Genomic DNA, 25,114 nt, shown 5'->3' on the forward strand with positions numbered 1-25,114 from the left:
TAACATCAAACTTGCCAAAACTAAAGATAAAGAGAAAAATTTAAAAGCAGCCAGGGATAAACAAAAAGTCACCTACAAAGGAGAATCAATAAGAATAAGTTTGGATTACTCGGCAGAAACTATGCAGGTAAGAAGGCAATGGGATGACATATATAAAGCACTGAAGGAGAAAAATTGCCAGCCAAGAATCATATATCCTGCAAAACTCTCTCTCAAATATGAAGGTGAAATTAAGTCATTTACAGATAAACACAAGCTTAGAGAATTTGCAAAAACCAAACCAAAGCTACAAGAATTACTAAAGGAAATTCTTTGGTCAGAAAATCAATAATATCGGATATCAACACAACACAAGGACACAGAACAGAACATCCTGATATCAACTCAGATAGGGAAATCACAAAAATAAAATTAATAAAAAAAAGGTCAAAACAGGGAATCATTGATGTCATGTAAAAGATGACAATAATCAATAAAGAGGGACTAAATACAGGAGGCATAGATCTTCCATATGGAGAGGAAACCAAGGCGATATAGGGTGATACAAGTTAGGTTTATACTTAGAAAAACAGGGGTAAATATAAAGGTAACCACAAAGAGGACTAACAATTCCATATTTCAAAATAAAAACCAAGATAAACATAAGGACTCAGCAAAAATAAACTCAAATACAATGAAAAAGAGGAACACACAATTTACAAAGAAAAACTCAGCACAAAAAAATAAATGGAAAAATGAAATTGTCAAGAACACACAAAAAAAGGCATCAAAATGACAGCACTAAACTCATACCTATCTATAATCACACTGGATGTAAATGGACTAAATGCACCAATAAAGAGACACAGAGTTGCAGATTGGATAAAAAAACATGATCCAACTATATGCTGCCTACAAGAGACACACCTTAGAATTAGAGACACAAACAAACTAAAACTCAAAGGATGGGGAAAAAATATTAAGCATAGAACAATCAAAAAAGAGAGGAGTGGCAATATTAATCTCTGACAAAATAGACTTTAAAGTTAAATCCACCACAAAGGATAAAGAAGGACACTGTATAATGATTAAAGGGACAATTTACCAGGAAGATATAACCATATTAAATATTTATGCACCCAGTGACAGGGCTGCAAGATACATAAAACAAACTCGAACAGCATTGAAAAGTGAGATAGACAGCTCCACAATTATAGCAGGAGACTTCAACACACCACTTTTGGTGAAGGACAGAACATCCAGTAAGAAGCTAAATAAAGACATGGAAGATCTAATTGCCACAGTCAACCAACTTGACCTCATGCACATATACAGAACACTCCACCCAACAAAGTATAGTTTCTTTTCTAGTGCACGTGGAACATTCTCTAGAATAGACGCAAGCCTTTGCAGAATCCAAAACATTGAAAAATTACAAAGCATCTTCTCAGACCATGAGACCATAAAAGTAGAAATAAATAACAAAAAACTAGGGAAAAGAAATCGAATACTTGGAAACTGAACAATACCCTGCTCAAAAAAGACTAGGTTATAGAAGACATTAGGGAGCAATCAAAGAAATTCATAGAATCCAATGAGAATGCAAACACTTCCTATCAGAACCTTTGGGACATGGTGAAAGCGGTGCTCAGAGGTCAATTTATATCAATAAATGCACACATCCAAAAAGAAGAAAGGGCCAAAATCAAAGAGCTGTCCCTACAACTTGAGCAAATAGAAAGAGTGCAACAAAAGAAACCATCAGACACCAGAAGAAATAATAAAAAAATTAGAGCAGAATTAAATGAATTAGAGAACAGAAAAACCATTGAAAGAGTTAACAAGAAGAAAAGCTAGTTCTTTGAAAAAATTAACAAAATCGATAAACCATTGGCCAAACTGACTAAAGAAAAACAGGAACAGAAACAACCCAAATAAGAAATGAGATGGGCGATATCACAACAGATCCAACTGAAATTGAAAGAATCATATCAGATTACTAAGAAAACTTGTACTCTAACAAATTTTAAAACATAGAAGAAATGGATGAATTCCTAGAAACACACTACCTACCTAAACTAACACAAACAGAAGAATAACAACTAAATAGACCCATAACAAAGGAATAGATTGAAAAGGTAATCAAAAAACCCCCAACAAAAAAAAGCCCTGGCCCTGATGTCTTCACTGCAGAGTTCTACCAAACTTTCAGAGAAGTAGTGGTGTTACCACTACTACTAAATGTATTTCAAAGCATAGAAAAGGACAGAATACTCCGAAACTCGTTCTATGAAGCCAGCATATCCCCAATACTAAAACCAGCTAAAGACACCATGAAAAAGGAAAATTACAGATGTATATCCCTCATGAACATAGATGCAAAAATCCTCAACAAAATTCTAGCCAGTAGAATTCAACAACATATCAAGAAAATAATTCACCATGACCAAGAAGGATTTATACCAGGTATGCAAGGATGGTTCAACATTAGAAAAACAATTAATGTAATCTACCACAATTTGTAATGTAATCTACCACATAAATAAAACAAAAGACAAGAATCACATGATTTTATCAATTGATGCAGAAAAGGCATTTGACAAAGTCCAGCACCCATTCATGATAAAAACTCTCAGCAAAATAGGAATAGAAGGAAAATTCCTCAACAGAACAAAGAGTATTTATACAGAGCCAACAGCCAACATCACCCTAAATGGAGAGAGTCTGAAAGCATTCCCCTTGAGAATAGGAACCAGACAAGGATGCCCCTTATTACCACTCTTGTTCAACACTGTGTTGGAGGTCTTAGCCAGAGCAATTAGGCTAAATAAAGAAAATAAAGGGCATCCAGATAGGTAAGAAAGAAGTCAAAGTATCTCTATTTGCAGATGACATGATCTTATACACAGAAAACACTAAAGAATCCTCAAGAAAACCACTGAAACTAATAGAAGAGTTCAGCAGATTATCAGCGTACAAGATAAACATACAAAAATCAGTTGGATTCCCCTACACCAACAAAGAGAACATTGAAGAGGAAATCACCAAATCAATGCCATTTACAGTAGCCCCCAGAAGATAAAATACTTAGTAATAAATCTTGCCAGAGATGTACAAGAAACCAAAAGAGACCTATAGAAGTGGAAAAACATACCTTGTTCATGGATAGGAAGACTTAACATAGTAAAAATGTCTATTCTACCAAAAGCCATCTATAGATACAATGCAATTCCTATCCACATTCCAACGACATTGTTTAATGAGATGGAGAAACAAATCACCAACTTCATTTGGAAGGGAAGGAGGCCCTGGATAAGGAAAGCATTACTGAAAGAGAAGGACAAAGTGGGAGGCCTCACTCTACCTGATTTTAGAACGTATTATACCGCCACAGTAGTCAAAACAGCCTGGTTCTGATGCAACAACAGACACATAGACCAGTGGAACAGAATAGAGAATCCAGACATAAATCCATCCACATTCGAGCAGCTGATATTTGACAAAGACCCAAAGGCAGTTAATTGGGGAAAAGAGAGCCTGTTTAACAAATGGTGCTGGCATAACTGAATATCCATCTGCAAAAAAATGAAACAAGACCCATACCTCACACACACACACAAAAAATACCTCACAGCATGCACAAAAACTAACTCAAAATGAATCAAAGACCTAAACATGAAGTCTAAAACAATAAAGATCATAGAAGAAAAAATAGGGACGTTACATGGCATAAACAGGATACAAAACATTACTAAAAATGCCAAAGAGAAACCAGATAACTGGGAGCTCCTCAAAATCAAACACCTATGCTTATCCAAAGACTTCACCAAAAGAGTAAAAAGACTACCTACAGACTGGGAGAAGGTTTTCAGCTATGACATTTCCGATCAGCACCTGATCTCTAAAATCTAACTGATTTTGCTAAAACTCAATCACAAAAAGACAAATAACCCAATTAAAAAATGGGCAAACTATATGAACAGGCACTCCACTAAAGAAGACATTCAGACCACTAACAGATACATGAGGAAGTGCTCAGGATCATTAGCCATTAGAGAAATGCAAATCAAAACTGCAATGAGATTCCATCTCACTCCAACAAGGCTGGCATTAATCCAAAAACACATAACAATGAATGTTGGAGAAGTTGTGGAGAGACTGGAACACTTATACACTGCTGGTGGGAATGAAAATGGTACAAACACTTTGGAAATCGATGTGGTGCTTCCTTAAAAAACTAGGAATAGAACTACCATACAATCCAGTAGTCTTACTCCTTGGAATATATCCTAGAGAAATAAGAGCCTTTACACGAACACATATATGCACACCCATGTTCATTGCAGCACTGTTTACAATAGCAAAAAGTTGGAAGCAACCAAGGTGCCCATCAATGGATGAATGGATAAAGTTTGGTATATTAACACGATGGAATACTATGCATCGATAAAGAACAATGTTGAATCCATGAAACATTTCATCACATGGAGAAATCTGAAGACATTATGCTGAGTGAAATCAGTTGCAAAAGGACAAATATTGTATAAGACCGCTATTATAAGAATTGGAGAAACAGTTTGAACAGAGAGAAAATATTCTTTGATGGCTATGAGAGGAAGTAGGGAGGGAGGGAGAGGGGTATTCACTAATTAGATAAGTTTCATTTTAGGTGAAGGGAAAGACAATACACAATACAGGAGAGGTCAACACAAATGGACTAAACCAAAAGCAAGGAAAGTTCCTGAATAAACTGAACGCTTCAAAGGCCTGTGTAGCAGGGGTGGGAGTTTCAGGATCATTGTTTCAGGGAACCTCTAAGTCAATTGGCATATTAAAATCTATTAACAAAACATTCTGCATCTCCCTTTGAAGAGTGGCGTCTGGGGTCTTAAATGCAAGCAAGTGGCCATCTAAGATGCATCAATTGGTCTCAACCCACCTGGAGCAAGGAAGACTGCAGAACACCAAAGACACAAAGTAATTATGAGACTAAGAGACAGAAAGGACCACATAAACCAGAGACTCCATCAGCCTGAGACCAGAAGACCTAGATGGTGCCTGGCCACAACCGATGACTGCTCTGACAGGGAACTCAACAGAGAACCCCTGAGGGAGCAGGAGAGCAGTGGGATGCAGACCCCAAATTCTCATAAGACCAGACTTAAATCTGACTGAGACTGGAAGGACCCTAGTGGTCATGGCCCCCAGACCTTCTGTTGCCCCAGGACAGGAACCATTCCCAAAGCTAACTCTTCAGACAGGGATTCAACTGGAATAGGGAATGGAAAATGATACTGGCAAAGAACGAGCTTCTTGGATCAAGTGGACACATGACACTATGTTGGCATCCTGTGTCTGGAGGGGAGATGAGAGGGTAGAGGGGGCCAGAAGGTACCTGAATGGACACAAGGAAAGAGAGTGGAGGGAAGAACTGTGCCATCTTATTAGAGGGAGAGCATTTAGGAGTGTATGGCAAGGTGTATGTAAATTTTTGTATGAGAGACTGACCTGATTTGTAAAGTTTCACTTAAAGCACAATAAAAATTAAAAAAAAAATTTAGGTGGAGAATAATGTACATTGGTTAATTTTTGAGTAGAACTGACTGAACTCATTGATTGCTTCTTCTAAATGATAAATAATTTAATTATAGATAAAGACACAGACAGATACAGAATATACAGTACAATTTCCTTAAAAAACTTTAGATCCAAGTAATTCTTGAAAAACTTAAAACATAATCATATATAGAGCATATTATCTGATTAGCTATAAACTTATAGAAGATAGGTTAGCGTAAACTCCATGTCATATCTCTTCTCCAAGATTTAGAATAGTTAAATGAGGAATATTTGGAGCTAGGTGGGTGAAAAAGGGGCTTTATCATGGGAAAAAGTCTCGTACGTGTGGAGAAGGCTAAGTGATAGGTAGCACATGCTTTCCCTACTTTTTTACTTTAAATTAGGAATCTCACCACTAAAGCATTTTTCTTAAAGTGTAATTATAGATTTCCACCAAAATACAAATGCCCCTAGTTGGCATAGCAGGCATGTTGGAACAATGGAATACCCATTATTCCAGCATTATGGGACTATTGGCTGGCCATACTGGGTTAGGCAAAAGTCATAAAAGAGGGTCATAGTAACTTCAGGTGCATCATGGAAATTAAGAAATGAGATGGGGGACATTACAACAGACCCAAATGATATAAGAAGGATCATAACAGAGAGCTATGAAAAACTATACTCCAACATATTTGAAAGTCTAGAGGAAATGGACAAATTTCTAGTAACACACTACCTACATAAACTAACTCAAACTGAGTTAGAAATCTGAACAGACCCATAACAGGAGAAGAGATTGAAAATGTAAAAAGACAAACAGATAAACAAAACTCCCCAAAACAAACAAAAAAACAGCACTGGCCTGGATGGCTTCACTGGAGAATTCTACCAAACATTCAGAAAAGAGGTCACACTATTATTACTCAATCTATTTCAGAGTGTAGAGAAGGAAGGGATACTCCTGAATTCATTCTATGAAGCCTGAATAACCCTGATAACAAAGCCAGCAAAGACACCACAAAAAAAGAACATTACAGACCAATATCTCTTATGAATACAGATGCAAAAATTCTCAACAGAATTCAAGCCAATGGAATTCACCATATTAATAAAAAAATACACCACAACCAAGTGGGATTCATACCAGGTATGCAAGGATGGTTTGACATTAGAAAATCAATCAACATAATCCACAGCATAAATAGAACAAAAGAAAATAATCACATGATCATCTCGGTCAATGCAGAAAAAACATTTGATAAAGTCCAACACTCATTCCTGATAAAAACTCTCAATAAAATAGGAATAGAAGGAAAATTCCTCAACATAATAAAAGGCATCTGTATAAAACCAACAGCCAACATCATTTTCAATGGAGAGGCTGAAAGTTTTCCCCTTGAGAATGGGAATAAGACAAGGATGCCCTTTAGCATCAGTCCTATTTAACATTGTTGAGGAAGTCATAGCTAGAGCAATAAAGCAAGAAAAAGAAATAAAGGGCATCTAAATTAGTAAGAAGGAGTAAAACTATCCATATTTGCAGAAGAAGTGATACAATACACAGAGAACCCTAAAGATTCCACAGGAAAACTACTGGAACTAATAGAAAGATCCAACAGAGTAGCAGGATACAAGATCAACATACAAAAATCAGTTGGATTCCTATACACTAACAAAGAATACTACGAAAAGGAAATCAGAAAAACAATACCACCTATAGTAGCACCTAACAAAATAAAATACTTAGAAATAAATCTAACCAGGGATGTAAAGACCTATACAAAGAAAACTACAAAATACTATTGCAAGAAACCAAAAGAGACCTACATAAATGGAAAAATATACCATGCTTATGGATAGGAAGACTCAACATTGTGAAAATGTCAGTCCTACCCAAAGTAATCTACAGATATAATGTAATCCCAATCCAAATGCCAACAACATTCTTTAATGAGATGGAAAAACTAATCGTTAACTATATGGAAAGGAGAGAGGCCTTGGGTAAGTAAAGCATTACTGAAGACGAAGAACAAAGTGGGAGGCCTCACACTACCTGATCTCAGAGCCTACTATATCGCCACGGTAGTCAAAACAGCCCAGTATTGGTACAACAACAGACACATAGACCAATGGAACACAATTGAAAACCCAAATGTAAATCCATCCACCTACGGTCAGCTGATCTTTGACACAGGACCATAGTCCATTAAATGGGGGAAAAGACATCACTTTGCCAGCAAAACTGGATGTCCATTTGTAAAAAAAAAGAGAAGAAACAGGACCCACATCTCACACCATACACAAAAACTAATTCAAAATGGATAAAAGACCTTAATATAAAACCTAAAACAATAAAGATCATGGAAGAAAAATAGGGACAATGCTAAAGGCCCTAATATATGGCATAAATAGGATACAAACCATAACTAACAATGTACAAACACCAGAAGGTAAACTAGATAATTGGGATCTCCTAAAAATTAAACACTTATGCTCATCAGAAGACTTCACCAGAAGAGTAAAAAGAGAACCTACAGACTTGGAAAAAAATTTGGGGTATAACATATCTGACAAGGGCCTAATCTCTAAATAAAAAGACAAATAATCCAATTAAAAATTGGGCAAAGGATTTGAACAGACAGTTCATCAAAGAAGACTTTAGGTAGCTAACAGATACATGAGGAAATGCTCGTGATCATTAGACATTAGAGAAATGCAAATCAAAACTACAATGAGATACCATCTCGCCCTGACATTACTGGCAAAGATCAAAAGACCAGAAAATAACAAACGTTAGAGAGATTGCAGGGAGATTGGAACTCTTTCTGCTGGTGGGAATATAAAATGGTACAACCCCTATGGAAAGCATTATGGCGCTTCATCAAAAACTAGAAATACCACATGACCCAGCAATCACAATCCTAGGAATATATCCTAGAGAAATAAGAGCAGTCATACGAATAGACATATGCATGCCCATGTTCATGGCAGCGTTATTCACAATAGCAAAAAGATGGAAACAACCTAAGTACCCATCAACAGATGAATGGATAAACTATGGTACATACACACAGTGGTATACCATACAATGATAAAGAACAATGATGAATCCGTGAAACATCTCACAACATGGATGAATCTGGAGGGCATTATGCTGAGTGAAATAAGTCAATCACAAAAGGACAAATACTGTATGAGATCACTATTATTATGAAAACTCAAGAAAAGGTTTCCACACAGAAAAAGACAATCTTTCACGGTTATGAGGAAAGGGAGAGTCTGGGAGGGGAAATCACTAACTAGATAGTAAATAAGTGGTAACTTCTGTGAAGGGAAAGACAGTGCACATTATAGGGGAATTCAGCACAATGCGACCAAGGCAGTCATAGAAGTTTCATAGACACATCCAAACACCCTGTGGGACCAAGTTATTGGGCTGAGGGCTGGTGACCAGGGTCTCAGGAGACATCTAGCTCAATTGGCATAACATAGTTCATAAAGAAAATGGGAAATGTTAGTCCAAAGGACTAATGGACTACAACTACCACAGTCTTCTCCAGCCTGAGCCCAGAACAACTAGGTGGTGCCCAGCTACCACCACTGACCACTCTGACAGGGATTACAATAGAGGGTTCCAGACAGAGCAGGAGAAAAATGTAGAACAAAATTCAGATTCACAAAAAAAGACTAGACTTACTGGTCTGACAGAAACTGGAGGAACCCCGAGACTGTGGCCCCCAGATACCCTTTTATCTCAGAATTGAAGTCACTCCCGAAGTTCACCCTTCAGCCAAAGATTACACAGGTCCATAAAACAAACAGTAATATACGTGAGCAACATACATCTCTGCTCAGTCATGTAAGTGAGACCAAATGGACAACATCTGCCCAAAAGCAAAGTTGAGAAGGCAGGAAGGGACAGGAAAATGGGATGAATGCAAACTGGTAACCTGGGGTGGAAAAGGGCAGAGTGTTGACACATCCCTGGGATTGCAACCAATGCCACAAAACAGTTTGTTTATAAGTTGTTGAATGAGAAACTAATTTGCTCTGTAAACTTTCATCTAAAGCACAATTTAAAAAATCTTCTGCCAAAGCCCTACCAAATATGAAAAATAAGTTGTGCTTTCCCTATTATAGCACTCCAACCTGGGATTGTGACACTTAGTACTACATTCTCTTTAAAGGCCCCACTGCTTTTTAAATACCCGTACCAGTGGTCTTCAGTCAGTTAATTGCAATTTTTCAATTCATGTCCAGTTAGAAACAGCTGTTGTAACCCTACTCTCTGATTATAAGGGTTCTGCTGTTGGGGGAGCAGTCTATTTAATCCCCACATGTGAAGCCACTTACCCAGTCTGTCATCCACACCCCCTCATCTCCTGATTGTCAGCACCCATGTTCCTCCTCTTGGCCAGGCACAGAATTGCTCAGGAAGGGCTTGGCAGAATTCCTGATCTGTTTTATAAGGTGGATGGGCAGGGAGAACGAGAAGTTGAAATTCAGACTAGTCAAATTCAGATCTATGTGCTACCTAAGTATTAACTGTTATTATTATTAATTATGCATATGATCTTATTGTCATGGATAAATGCGTTAACTATATATTATTTATATCATTAGTAACTGTAGTATTTTAGAAAAAGAAAATAGATGGGGCTTTTGGAAACCATGTAGCCCAAACCATCATTTTAGTAAATCTTTAGACTTTGGTGTGCTAAGTTCTCATAGTGGCGGCTGTGTTGGTTGTCTTCTGTTTGCCCCTCCAAGTTTACTTGCCGCCCTTCTCCATTCACCTCTGTGTCCCTGAAGGCTGACTTGTATGGAATATGTCAAAGGTTTCTTTGCCTTCTGGTTTCCCATTGCATTTGTCCGTGGGGGAGCACTGGCAGGAGTCTGGAAGAAGGGTGAGGTGGAGATGCGGGGTCACTGTAGGCTGACTGTGTCCCTTGATCAAAAGTCACTGCTCCTGTCAGGCCACCCTCTCCATACAGCTCCAGGTTCTGGTAATCACTCCTTCCCGTTGACACGTCAGGCCTAGGGATGGTTAAAAAAAAAAGCTTACCTGTTTCTGGTCTGAAGTACTGGACTATCCCTTGTGGTTTCCCTGTGCTCTGACTGCGCTTTTATATAAACAGTCCCTTTATTAAACTCTCCTCATATTTTTCAACTTGAGGGTACCTTCTGTTTCCTGCCAAGACCTTGACTGATAGAGTTCTATAACCCAGGTCTATTGGAGAGCCAACCCTGGCCAAGACTCCATCAGTCTTGAATCCCAAGTGACTGATGTCAGCAGAGGCCTCCTGGCCCAATCCACGGTGGGCATGTCATATGAGCAAGGAATAAAGCTTCTGTTTTGTTAAATCATTGAGATTTTGAGAATTTTGATACTGTAGCATAAAACAGCCCATCGTACAGAGGCTGTTTTCTCAACTGTAAATTAGGGGAAATGATAGTACTATCCATCTTTTACAGGGTTTTATGATGACTAAATGAGATTGCAAGATGCTTAGCATAGCAATTGCTTCATAGTAAGTCCTTAATAATTGTGTTATAATTAACATTGTTATCCTTTCTTTAACATTGGGTGAAAAACAAGGCAGATCTTCATTATCTACTGTATCACAACAAACTAGGTTTACGTAAAGGCTTTGGAGTCACTGAGTGGCGCAAACAGTTACGCGTTCATCCACTAGCTGGAATGTTAGTGGTTGGACCCCACCCTCGTGATCTGCTTCTGAAAGGTCACAGCCTTTAAATCTCTATGGAACAGTTCTACCCTGCACACATGGGCTTGCCATGAGTAAGAATCAACTTGAAGACAACCAACAACAGTGTAACAATCACTTTTTGTAAGGAGTCACAAATATAATTCATATAATAAATAACTCAAAAATAAGGACTTTTTTTAGCCTGATTGCTAAAGATTTTCCTGTTGTGTAACCTGATAAGCTGTACATAAGGGTGAAGAAAAGAGATTGACTTTGCGTTTTGTGTTAACATTTGTATTATGAAGATGGCATGTTCTTTAAGAACTACATCCTATTGATGTTTGTTTAGCATCTGAATGCTTAAAATAGTGATTTTAGCAGCTATGTGTATAATAAGGAGCCCGGTGGTGTAGAGGTTAAGAGACTGGCTGCTAACCCAAAGGTCGGCAGTTCGAATCCACCAGCTGCTCCTTGGAAACCTTATTGGGGCAGTTTTACTCTGTCCTGTAGGGTCACTATGAGTCTGAATCAACTCAATGGCAGTGGGTTTGGTTTTGGGTATATAATTATCTGGAGCAACCTCATGATATAGAGACATTTTTCAAATCCAAATTATTCTTTACTTACCTTCAATAAAATGAATTAAATGTTTTGAAAAAGAAGTGATGTGGGCAATGTAGCTTTGGAATCTCCCTTAATCCCTAAGAAAAATAGAGAAAGCAGGACTTTAAAAAAAGATAGAGACAAAACTACCTGACAGTATATCCCCATCAATCCCAAAATATAAACTGGGGGTGGGGGTCAAACTGCCAGCAGCAGTGAGACTTAGGCATAGGAATAGCAAGCAGCTGTGCAGGAGAAAGTGGAGGGGAGAAAAGGGGGCTGCTGATCATTTTGCTTGTCAGGGACCCAGAGGTTTCCCACAGGTGTTAACACTCAAAAGGGAGAGTCCCCACTGGGAGTAAAGAACTTTTTGGGCATATCTGATAACAGTTAAAACTGGGAGGGGACTTTGCAGGCTTAGCTTGCGGGCAAGTACAAGGATACTAGAGGAAGTTAGAGGCTGCTGGAGTGACCTGGGCCTTCAGGGCTCTCAAAAATACCCAGTGAAGAACCCTTTGGAAGGACAGAGCCGCTCCGTAAAGATGAACAGCTACGACCCCAGACTGACAAGGCACTAAGGAGAAAAAAAAAAAGGCAGAAAGCAAGCTCAAATACTAATGGAGGAGGGGACAAGAGGAAGTGGATTTTATAAAGTACTGGAGAGGTGGCTTTATAAGACCAAAAACCTGTTGCTGTGGAGTCGATTCCAACTCATAGCAACCCTACAGAACAGAGTAGAACTGCCCCATAGGGTTTCTAAGGAGTAGATGGTGGATTCAAACTGTAGACCTTTTGGTTAGCAGCCAGACTCTTAACCACTGTACCACCAGGTGGCTCTACAGAGATGCTGTGTTTGTAATACTTCAATATAAAGCCAGAAGGGGGAACCCTACAGCCATGAAGCTAGGAACATTATTCTGGGCTCATTTCACTCCTACCCATCTCACTTCAATATGAGCAGCAGAAGTGGATTGAGGTTGAACTCCTTGCAAACATATTGTAAGAAAAAATGAGGATAACCTCTCTACAGATAATTAAGTCATACCAGAAAAAATAGGCCCTGAAAGCAGACAAACTTTATTAATATTCTAAAAAGAACTAAAGGAAATTAAGACAATGATAGAAATTATGGAAGAACTGCATACATCAGGACTGGAAAATTCAGAAATGAGAGAACTAGACAATAGGGTGTTATGAAAAGAGAGCTGACAAAGGAACGGGGGGGGGGAACCTATAGAAAAAAGGAGACATAAAAAAGTTAAAAAAAATGGGCAGAACCAAACTATAGTATCAGAGAATGTACCTCTGGGTGATCAAACTATAATGAAATGCAAGGAAGTGATTACTATTAAAGATAGATTAGCAAAGGAAAGGGTTTAAGATTGGGATGGAACGTAGAGGGAGGGGCGGCTTCCAGGATGGCTGACAAAGTTCTGTTTCTTGAGTTGGATGGTAGTTACAAGAGTGGTTGGCTTATAGTGACTCATTAGACTATACGTTGATTTGGTTTTCTAATAGTGTCCATTAATAATACTTTTGGCTGCAAGTAACAGAAAATCCTGGGCTAATACTAGCTTAAAATATGTGTCTACCTTGGGTAACAGTCCAAGGCTGATGCCATGGCTCACACTACAATCAGGTATCCAGGCACTAGGTCTTTCTACTGTACTACCCTTGGATTTCAGTTACACGCTACTTGTGCAGTGGAGGCAAGACGACTGTGCCATATCCAGCCTCTTCTTCCTCTTCCAGGCAGAAGGAGGCAGCACTCACTGCAATGGAGGCTGGGAAAGTGAGTTTTTAGCTTTTAAAATCCTTACGGTTTAAGCTCACAAAGGAGAAGGTAGCTATGTGTGAGTGTTGAGAGAGGCATCATAGCTGTATGTATATATATCTAGAGCAGTGGTTCATTACCAGGGCAGTTTTTACCACTGGGGGTCATTTGGCAATGTCTGGAGACATTTTTGGTTGTCATAATTAAGGGAGGAGGGGAGCTACTGGTATCCTGTGGACAGAGGCCAGAGATACCGCGCAACATGCTACAATGCATGGAACAGCCCCCCTACAACAAAGAATTGTGTCAATAATTATGTCAATAGTGCTGTGGCTGAGAAACCCTGCTCTAAAGCAGTGGCTCAAAATGTGTGGTCTGGGGCCTCCTGGGCATTCCTGAAACCCTTTCAGGGGGTCCATAAGATCAAAACTATTTTAATAATACTAATTATTTGCCTTTTTTACTCTCATTCTCTCACACAGGCACAGTGGGTTTTCCAGAGGTTATGCAATGTTAAATATCTATCTGTTGCTCGAATGCAGAAACAGATGAGAACCACCTGTCTTCCATTAATGCAGACATTAGAGAGATTTGCAAAAATGTAAAACAATGGCGCTCTTGTCACAAAACTTTTTTTTGTTTTGGAAAATATTTTGCATTGAAATATGTTTGTTATGATGTAATGAGTTTATTATTAATTTTAAATTAATTAATAGTTTTTATTTTGTTTTATTTAATAATACAGTAAATATTGAAAGCTATAACCTACAGAAACAAAAGCTCCTTGGGACCTCAGTAATTTTTAAGGGTGTAAAGATGTCTTGAGATCAAAAAGTTTGAGGACTGCCTATTTAGAGACTTACCTGGTTTTTAAATGCCTGAGAATTCTGCAAAAATATAAGATGGGGAATTATGTATAGTCTGTCATTTTTTGGGTCATAAATGAAGACTTTCATTACTCCACAAACCTCTATTAAAGCCTTTTTCATGCCCTGGTTCTATGCTAAGTTCTGGGAGTACAGTGGTCAATGAAATAGGGTTCTTGCCATCAAAGAGATTTCAACCCACTGAGGGAGCCAAGGAGCCCTGGTAGCACAGTGGTTGAGAGCTATGGCTGCTAACCAAAATGTCAGCAGCAGTTCGAATCCACTAGCCACTCCTTGGAAACCCTATGGGGCAGTTCTACTCTGTCCTGCAAAGTCACTGTGAGTCAGAATCGACTCGATGGCAATGGGTTTGGTTTTTTTTGGTTGGGGGAGCCAAATCACATTAATTGTGATCATTTTTTAAGTTCTCTAATAGAGGTATTGAAGGAGTCCTGGTGGCGCAGTGGTTAAGTGCTTGGCTGCTAGCCGAAAGGTCAGTGGTTCGAACCCACCAGCTGCTCCACGGGAGAAAGATGTGGCAGTCTGTTTCCGTAAAGATTATAAACATTACAGCCCTGGAAGCCCTACGGGGCAGTTCTACTCTGTCCTACAGGGTCGCTGTGAGTTGGAATCGACTTGACAGCAACGTGTAAATAGAGGTATGTTTAAAGTGTGATGAGATTACAGTGGAAAGTGTAGTGTTTTGGTACAGTGTTATTAGAATCAAGCATCACATCAAACCTCATTAAGATTAGGAATATTGCCATGTTAGTTTCTGCCATAGACAGACAACCCATGTTTGATTCCTTTTCTCTCTCCCAAACCACCCATTCCCACCTAAGATGGGAAGTGCTTCTATAAATCTGTAATCAATGGTTTAAGGTCAGAAACTGAAGCTAATTTATATGCTTGTTGGAATTTTTAGTGACCGTACTGGCAATATTTAATGAATTGCATGCAGACGTGGACCTTTATGCACTTCTGTTTGGAGAAAGCGTCCTAAATGATGCTGTTGCCATTGTACTGTCCTCGTAAGTAACAGTATTTCTATCTCATTATATTGTCGTTGTAAGTAACAATATTTCTGCCCAGGAAGAAAGACTCTGGTTTCCTGAATGCTTTGGGCTAAATGGAGAGACCTGTCTTAAAGTGTTCAATATTGAATTGAGTTTTTTTTTCTAAATGAGATTTATCAGTTTTGTTGGTACAGTTGTGTTGCTTTGTCCAGTCGGCAGTGATCAGAATGCTGACACCTTAAGTGAATATACAATGGGTAGTGCTCACAGAGTATAGGTATCTCTGTTTGTAAATGTTTCTAGGTAAAGCCAGTGCAATCTTTTAACTCTCTCTTCTTTTTTAACTCCAGGTCTATTGTTGCTTACCAGCCAGCGGGGCTGAACACTCACGCCTTTGATGCTGCTGCCTTTTTTAAGTCAGTTGGCATTTTTCTAGGTATATTTAGTGGCTCTTTTACCATGGGAGCTGTGACTGGTGTTGTGACTGCTCTAATATCCTTTTCGTAGTTTCTGCTCTTACTTGGGTACTCTTATGTGGCATTAGGCTTTTAAAAAGAAGGTTCTTAGCTCTTCCTTTCAGATAAGAATCTGAAATGGATTGTTCCACTGGGCTGTCATGCATCCTGAAATGTGTCCCTTTAGTGAAACATGGAGGTTGAGTCCCTAGCTAATTAAGGCTGAGAACACTTTTGGTAGTGCAACTCTGTAGACTTTTGCATTTTCTCTCCCTTTCATATGAACTGGTTGGAGATGAGAGCTTAAGGGAAACTTCAGTTTTAGGGGAGTGAAGGGAGCTGAGAACTGGGGGTGGTGGCTGAGAATCAAGGATTATCTCACGGAAGGAAGGCCAGAAGGCCAAGAGGAAGCAGACTGTGAAATACTTAGCCTCAGGATTGCTGCTGCCGCCTACTGTTCAGGGCCATATGGTGTTAACATGGCCATAACTAGCTGGGGGCTACCAGTGGGAATTACTGAAGTCAGCCTTTCTTAAGTCAGGACTGCACAGTGTTTACTTTTGAAAAAGTATAAAAGGCAAAAGGGGTCACATATTGTATGATTCCATTTATATGAAACGTCCAGAATTGGTAAATCCATAGAGACAGAAAGCAGACAGAAAGTTGCCAGGGGCTGGGGGAGGGCAGGATGGGGAGTGACTGCTTAATGGGTGCAGGATTTCCTTTTGAGGTGATGAAAATATCTTGGAATTAGATAGAGGTAGTGGTTGCACAACATCGTAAATGTACTAAATGCCACTTCAAAATGGTTAATTTATGTTATGTAAATTTCACCTCAACTAAAGAAAAGAATAAAAACAAAGTATGGAAGAGGTGGGGCGGGTAGCCCTCCCACACGTGTTTCTGAGCCCTTTATCACGTCTTCTTTCCTGTGCATTTACATCAGCAATTCACAAATGCAAGCCATATCATTTCAACATGTAATCAGTATAAAAATTATTAATGGAATTTTATACTTTCAATTTTTGCACTAAGTCTTTGAAATCTGGTGTATATTTTATGCTAACAGCACATCTCAATTCAGGCTAGTTTTATGTTAAGTGTTCAGTCGTCACAGTATGTCTAGTAGCTACCATATTGGGCGCCACAGATTTAGATTGCTTTCTTCACAGAGGCCCTTTTCATGCCCTGGGAACTTATATTGCCCAATGAAACCACTTATGAGATGGTTCTCTGCTGGCCCCCTGTGGAATGGCAGTGTTAGGAGGGGCATGTCTGGTCCCAAAAGGTGACACCAGCACCTTGGAGCTGCCTCTGGAGTTGTACATTCCTTCTTTCTTTCTTAGGCATTTGTTCAGTAAGCACCTGCTGTGGCCTCAGCCTGTAGTAGTCCATGAGGTCAGAGTTTCACTGGCCTGTTTTCCCAGACCTGCCCAAGGCACGCCCAGCACTGCCAGCGCTAACATTCCAGTCAAGCCTTAGGCCAAGACTGTGCATCTCAGAACATGAGTGTTGTAAGGAGCGCAGAAAGCCAGTTCCTTTTAAAAAACCCCCATTGCTGTCTAGTTGATTCCAACCCATAGCGACCCTATAGGACAGAGTAGAACTGCCCCATAGGGTTTCCAAGGAGCAGCTGGTGGATTCGAACTGCCAACCTTTTGGTTAGCAGCCAAGCTCTTAACCACTGTGCTTCCAGGGCTCTGATAACCCACTGCTGTTGAGTAGATTCCAACTCATAATGACCTCTTAGGGTTTCCAAGGCTGTAAATATCTATGGAAGCAGACTGTCATGTCTTTCTCCCCTGGAGCCACTGGTGGTTTCCACCCGCTGACCTTTCAGTTAGCAGTTGATTGCTTTAACCACTGCACCACCAGGGCTCCTTTAGAAAGCTTAATTTTTATTTCTTAAAAAATACTTAGCAGTTTTTGTCCCCAAAAGAAGAGTCGAAGGGAAAAGGTAGGCCTTAGGGAGAGGACCCTGGGCTAATGGACTGTGGTTCTTGGTGACCTTGAGCCATATGCCTGGAGCTGCATTCCTTGACAGGATGCTGACGTGACCAAGTTTACCAAGCTGCACTGCTTCCCCCTGCTGGAGACAGCACTCTTCTTCCTGATGTCCTGGAGCACGTTTCTCTTGGCGGAAGCCTGTGGGTTTACAGGTGGGTTTTCTCTGCCATTGGGCTGCCCTTCCCCTCACTGTAGCAGAGGCTGTGGGAGCTTGAGGGGAGGGAATAATTAATAATAATTAAATAGCAGTTACACAGAGTTGATTAACTTCTTTAGGAGTGTTCATATGGGAGATTGTTGGGCATGGCTGGTGTTTTGCCTTGATGAATAAGTTAGGTTACAAAAACTATCCATCTTTTTAAAGGACAAAGTTTAGTATTCCAAACTCAATAATGTGTTTGAATACTCATCCTAACTGTAAGTAGATGTTTGGCTGCAAAGATTACTGAATCTATTAAAGTCTTATTTGTATCCTCCCCTAGATTGCTATGTTATTTTACAACCAATAACGATAACAAGCAAAATATGTGTTCTTTTAAAGTTAATTTTATATCTACTCAGATGAGTGTGCACACATTTTCTCATTGTTTTGTCTCTGGTCTGTTTAATTATTGGTTTTAAATGCCATGATTTTGGATCACAACAATCCAATTCCATCACGCATGGAGTTGCCATGAGTTGGGGCCGGCTCAACAGCAGCTAACGACTACAACAACAGCAACATGGTGCCAGTTTCATGCATTATTAGTGTGGTTAATCATGTGGTTTTAACTCCTGGTACTCACATTCTGTCTTTAGAAAAGTAAATCACTGACCTTTTCTGTTAGAAATCTCAAGTAGGAAAACGATACATAATCCAGATAGTCAGGAAGTCCTTGTATCATCTTTTCAAAATACTGTAACGCATCTATATGCAACATTACAAAAGACGCCACTCCTTTAAGACTTGACAATTATCCTTAAACGGATAGGCAAAGTTCTATGTGTGTCAATTGTCTTCAACAACAAAATGGTTACTGTTAACCACAAATCTAGATCAGTTGGGTCTGGATAAATGAAATATTACTCTCAATCTGTTCAGAAGGTGGTAATTCTTGTCTGAAGCCCCAGACCATGCAAAAATATAAAGTATTGGTTTGAAATTAAATTCATTCAAAGAACAGAGAGAAACATGACAAAAGTATAAATATGACAAAAGGTCCTCACAGCCTCTTTGAGGGGATGAATGCTAAATGCCAAATACAGATGGCAAATTCAGTGGGAGTTTAGAGGTGGGGTGAGAATGCCCTTAAAACTGGAACAAAGGGAGAAGTTTGAAGGAAAGCAGGGTTTGGAGAAGGAAAGGTTGATATGAGTGGTGGGGGCAAGGAGAGCTTTCCATACACAAAGATTTCAATTATAGGAAACTTTCAAAATATTCAGGAAGTTGGATCTGCCGGGTTTGCCTACTTTAACTTTTTGTTTCAGCAGGGTTTTGTCCCTGCCCCCCTTTTCCCCACTGACTTTCATTTTTATCTCTTGATAGGTGTCGTAGCTGTACTTTTCTGTGGAATCACACAAGCTCATTACACTTACAACAATCTGTCAGTGGAATCAAGAAGTAGGACCAAGCAGGTGAGAGAAAGTCCTCAGCACTCATGAGTTACTTGTTAATACAAGGAAGGTGGAACCACAGGGTTTACAGTTTCCTTTCTCCTCCCCACACAGCTTTTTGAGGTGTTGCACTTCCTGGCAGAGAACTTCATCTTCTCCTACATGGGCTTGGCACTGTTTACCTTCCAGAAGCACGTTTTCAGCCCCATTTTCATCGTTGGAGCTTTTGTATCCTTTTTTCCTTTCACTGTTTTCTACAGAGAGAGGTGACCACTGCTGGGTGGATGACTGGCCAGTGCTAGTTCATGATGTTTTTATGAGGGGGAAAAAAGGGCTTAAGAGGGGTTTCATAAAGTTAAATGTATTTAATGTAAAGGACAGGCATTTATTCTAAGATAGTCCTTTCTGCATTTTCTGTGTAAGGTGGATTTTCTGGAAAGATGGTACTTGGCAGGTGGTAGTTTGTCTTTTAAAGTGTCCTTTTTAGCAAGTCAAAAAGTCAGCCACCCTGTCAGTCCCCAGAATTGTTTTTGATATTTCATTGCTACATGAATTCCAAGCTTAGCAATTCCCTGATTTAAATGACCTGAAGGCTCTGTTAGTGTTGCTTTCAGCTGTGTACCCAGTGTGGGCAGCCCTTCCTCCCACTGCTCAGGAAAGCCTACGGGCAGTGACCATGCTTTCACCTAAGCTTACCTACTGCTCTAGAGTCATGGTGGAAGATGCTCTTTTGTCCAAAAAAAAAGAAAGGGAAGAGTTGGCTGGTTCTGATTTGAATCCTATTGCTATAATAAAACTGTACTCATAAGTACTGAAAAAAAAAAAGAATAGAAAAGGAAGGGATAAAAAAGATAAAATGGAAAAATACTTGGTTCCTTGATTTAGTCCCATGGTTAGTACAGTTTTTGGAAGAGAGGTACCTTTTTAATTGACTTCTCTCAAGTGAGGAGGGATGTGGATGCCAGGAAATGGACCGACAGCTGAGAGTTGTGCTCACTTGGCCTCAGATACTATTGCTTTCATTAAAGTGAACTTTTCTGGGACTTGGAGCTATAGCAATCCAGTTGAGCCTTGATTGCAAGATATTCAGCAGGAGTCCCCTAGTGTTGGGCATCCGCTTTTGCCTTTTCTAAGGACTCATAAGTATTCTCAGGTCTTAGAATGCTGGCAAAACAGGAGTGTTTTTTCTCTTCTGGGCTTTTCCTTTATTGTGCAGAAGTAACTGACACTCACAGAGCAGATGACCTAGATAGTGATAGTGGCCCTAATGCAATGCTGGATCCTTCTAATTACAATGTGATATGCTTAAGCTGGTGGCTCATTTCTTGGGTTTACACCCTCAACAGACTAATAGCTAGAAATGTGAGGGATCAGGTTTTTTTTATAAACTTCATTAAGAAAGACCTTCCATGTTGTTTTCATTTTTATTCCCAGCACAACATCCTGTGAGAGAGCTATTGAGATCTACAACACTTGTTTACAGATGAGGGCCCAGTCTAGGGGTGAGTGGGGTCACCCATGCAGTCTGTGAATCCCCAAGGCCTCTTGCCATTTAAGAGCTTTGCTTTGCTTCTGGTATAGAATATATTTTATAAGCACTACCTTTTTCCTTCTGTTAAAACAAAATGAAACAAAAGGAAAGAAAAACAGTCAATGCCCTGCCCTAGATGAGGCAGAGGATAGTTCTTCCCTCAGGCCTGTCTGAAACAGCTGCAACTCCTGCAGCTGGTGCTTTGCCTAAACGGAAGCTCCCTGTTCCTCTGGCTCCCGCAGTGGTTTCCTTCTCTGACCAGCGGAGCGTGGAAGTCTGCTGGGCTCAGTTCTAAATTCAGCATGTAATGAATCACCAGTTTCCCTGAATTCTTTGGTTTCCACAGTAGAGTTCCTCTTCCACACTCCCCCTTTTCCATTTCTTACATATCCAAAAGACATTTTAGCGACTCAGGTAGAGAAATTTCCTCAGGTTGATGCTCGTGAATGATTTGAATGTGTCTTAGTGTTTTGAATATTTTGTTTCCCCAGCTCTTATTTGCAGGCTCTTCCTGGTCATTAGAGTCCCTGATGCTTATTTCCAAGTGCAGCTTGTGAGCTCTTACCCAGAAAACTTTCTCTTTATAATTTGGATTAGGAGCTAATATTTTTTGCTTCTTTTTTTTTTTCTAATAGAGCCCAACACACTGTTTACTTCTGTCAGGTCCCCACTCTTGCCGTGGTATTTCTTGCCTAATTTTTAGATAGATTCGGGATGTGCTCAGTACCAGTTTGATTAAGTCAAAAAGTTGCGACAGTATGTTTAATAGGCTAGACGTTAACTCTATGAACTACAAGGTTGGGAAAGTTGGCCAATTGGATTCCACTTGCTGAGAGACTTGTTTGGAGGAAAACTAAATAGGCTGGCTTCTTTGTGCACCTCTCCTGATTATAACAAGGTGCCACAGCAACCCTAAAATTCTCTGCTCAGTCAGAGACTGTGTGAAAGAGCCATTCTGGAACTGTTGGGTCCTTAACTTCTACCTGGTGGTCAGGTTGCCATCTTCCTGGGCAGAGCTGCACATATCTACCCACTTTCCTTCTTCCTCAACTTGGGCAGAAGGCATAAGATTGGCTGGAATTTTCAACACATGATGATGTTTTCAGGTAAAAATGAAAGTATGAATGTAAAGAAAATGAGTTTTATACAGTGGGCAATGATAATATGATTAAAATATTACGAATAAGGCTCATAAAAAAAATTAAAGTTTCTGGCTCTTTTGTATCCCTTGCAGTGCTGAGTACACAGATGTACAACTGAGTATTCATTTTGCAAAACATATATCACCACATCTGAGCATTTTCCCCTAACATACTTGCATCTTCATTTCATCTCTACCGCCCAAGGGACCTGAAGATATAAAGTATTTAAAGTGCTGGTCTGTTTTCTAATAGATGTCCATAACCCTTAAGTTTCCATAAGGGCTCCAGACCTAAAATTAGAAGGAAAATAGCTCTTTAATGAGAAAGAGCATGGATCAAGTAACTCAGTACCTCCTGGATGCAGTATCCTCACTTGTAAAATAATGAAATTAGACTAATAGTTGAGGTCCCTCCTACCACTAACTTTCTATAGAGCAAAAGAAATAAAATACATTCACATCAGCAAGATGGACCCAAAGCCTGAAGATAACAGCTGTTATAGCTCTGCTTGATTTACTGTTGATTTGCACCATCTCCCAGATGCCACCCTTTTCACCGTAAAACTCAGAGATGTGGAGAAGCCACTGAGGGGGCAAAGGGCAATAAAGAAGTAGGTGGAAGTAAAGAAAGGAGAGAGCAACTGGCATGAGTAGATGTTGCACTGAGGGTGGTGAGCATCAGACTTTGTATAGATAAGACCCAAGTTAGAGACAGAACAGAGGGAAAAGATGTTGGGGCCCAAAGGCTACTCTGACCCATAAAGGTGCCTCTGTCATGTGTGTGGGAGGAAATAAGGGGCTGAACAAGAGGGCAGAGGGAGTGGCAGCCACCTGTATGGAGTCCTACTGAAATCACGCCAACGGGTACTTCTCAGTAAAGCAGTTGCTTTGTCTAGTACTAGCTTGCATCTGACTGTAAATAGAAACCTGCCCTAATTGCCAGCTTTTCTAATTATTTCCTTTCACTCTGACAAACATTTCTTGAGCATCTTCTTTTTATAAGCCACAGTGCTAGGTTGTGGAGGATTCAAAGCTCCCTCAAGTAACTCACAGTCCACTGGGGGGAGACAGGTTTACATAAAGCCGTCTTTCTCCCAAGAGAGGAAGGTGAATTGCACAAACGAGGCAGGAAATAAATGTGGACAGGAAGAGGAGGGTTCAGGACCATCTTCACAAAGGGGACAGCCTTCAAACTGGTCTTGAAAGACATGAATTTCAGGAGGCAGCAGTTGAAAAGGAAGAGAAGCATTGCCATGTGTGGCCTTTTAAGGGAGATTAGCAGCCTGGTTTAAATGTAAGACACAGGGAATGATGAACAAAGAGGGGGAGGTTGGGGAAGAAAAGTGTGTCTAAACTAGTGATTTTCAACCTTTAGGTTGCATTAGAATCACCAAGAGGGCTTGTTAAAGCATAGATGGCTGGGCCTCACCCCTAGAGTGTATAATGTAGTAGGTCTGTAGTGGGGCCTGAGAATCTGTATTTGTAACAAGTTCTCAGCTGATGCTGCTGGTCTGAAGACTACACTTTGAGAACCCTGCTCTAAAATCTAGATCATGGAAATGCTTCAGTGCTGTGCCAAAGAGTTTGGGCTTTATTCAAGAGCAGTTGGGAAACAGGCTTATGACAAGATCCTACTTTTCTATTAGGAAAATGCCAGTAGAAAAGAGAAAGATAAATTGTAGATAAACTTAAAATATATTCATGCTCTTCTGTACTAAAAGATTGAGGAGTACACAGTGCTGTTTAGAGATAGAGCCAATAAAAATTATTTTAGGGAGGTGGAGCCAACATGACTCTATAGATAGAAGCAGTATGCCGTGCCTCTGCAGCAAAGACCCAAAAAACTAAGTAAAACAGATACAAACATCAGTCCTGGAACCCTAAGCACCAAATGGAGGAATAAAGAACTCGATCAAGCACCGAATAGAATAAGAAACTGACAGAGAACAGATAATGAGGAGAGCTATGGAGTGGAGGTCCCCTACAAGCTAACACAGCATGGATTTGCCATCTTGGACTACAGCCACCAAGGAATGGAGACAGGGAGTATGGGAAGGTAGTTTACCAGAGCTCCCAACAAGAGACAGAGTACCTGGTAACCAGGGATACATGCTTTCCCACCCCCTACCCTTTTTTCTTGTACGAGTCCTCTGCCACTTCCCAATGGGCCACAGTTGCTCCGTCAGAGAGATACCAGGTCACTGCCACCTGGATTCGCCATCTTGGACCTCATCCACCAAAGACCATGGACAGGGAGTACAGGAATGCAACTTCATGGAGCTCCCAATAGGAGACAGAGCACCCGGTAACCAGGGATACACATTTTCCCATCCCCCACCCTTTTTCCCTCTACACGGCCTCTGCTGCTTTTCAACAGGTCACAGACACTCAGCCAGAGAAAACAGCTCACTGCCACCAGGGTCCACCCAGCCCCCACCAGCTGGCCCCTTCAGCACCATTTTTTTTTGTTTGTGTGTTTGTTTTTTGGTATTTTTTTTTGGCTTTTTTGTTGCTTCTCTATCTTTCCCTTCCTTCTTTTCCTTTCTCTTGTCCACCTAGCCCCCTCCCCTGTGTCATCCCCTCCCCTTCTTAATGGGCTGTGATTTTTTGGTTTGTTTGCTTTGTCTTCTTTTTCTTCCCTCTCTCTCTCTCTCACTGTTTCTTTTCTCTTTCCTTTGCTTCCTTTCTCTCACCCATCCAGCCCTGTGCATCAGCCCTGCCCATTCTCAAGGGGCCGTGCTGTACCACTTAGCTATGGAATCACTGCACATGGCCATCCCAGGTCTGCACCGCCATCACAGAACAGCTCCCTAAGCGCCATTTTATTTATTTTCTGCTTGTTTTTTTTTTCTTTTTGTTGTTTCTTCTCTTTCTTT

The 25,114-nt window shown here is 40.1% G+C and overlaps 1 protein-coding gene across 1 annotated transcript in view; it reads left to right on the forward strand.

Annotated features, from left to right (window-relative positions):
• Positions 1-25,114, forward strand: part of SLC9A7 (solute carrier family 9 member A7) — a 280,631-nt gene that overhangs the window by 164,011 nt on the left and 91,506 nt on the right. Inside the window, exons 6-11 of the mRNA XM_049871328.1 lie at positions 15,421-15,526; positions 15,862-16,003; positions 18,020-18,125; positions 19,499-19,587; positions 19,681-19,794; positions 22,092-22,203. Of these exons, the coding sequence (XP_049727285.1) occupies positions 15,421-15,526; positions 15,862-16,003; positions 18,020-18,125; positions 19,499-19,587; positions 19,681-19,794; positions 22,092-22,203 (669 nt within the window). The remainder of the gene's footprint in view (positions 1-15,420; positions 15,527-15,861; positions 16,004-18,019; positions 18,126-19,498; positions 19,588-19,680; positions 19,795-22,091; positions 22,204-25,114) is intronic.

Source organism: Elephas maximus, chromosome X (genome assembly GCF_024166365.1).
Source record: "Elephas maximus indicus isolate mEleMax1 chromosome X, mEleMax1 primary haplotype, whole genome shotgun sequence".
Taxonomy (NCBI): Eukaryota; Metazoa; Chordata; class Mammalia; order Proboscidea; family Elephantidae; genus Elephas; species Elephas maximus.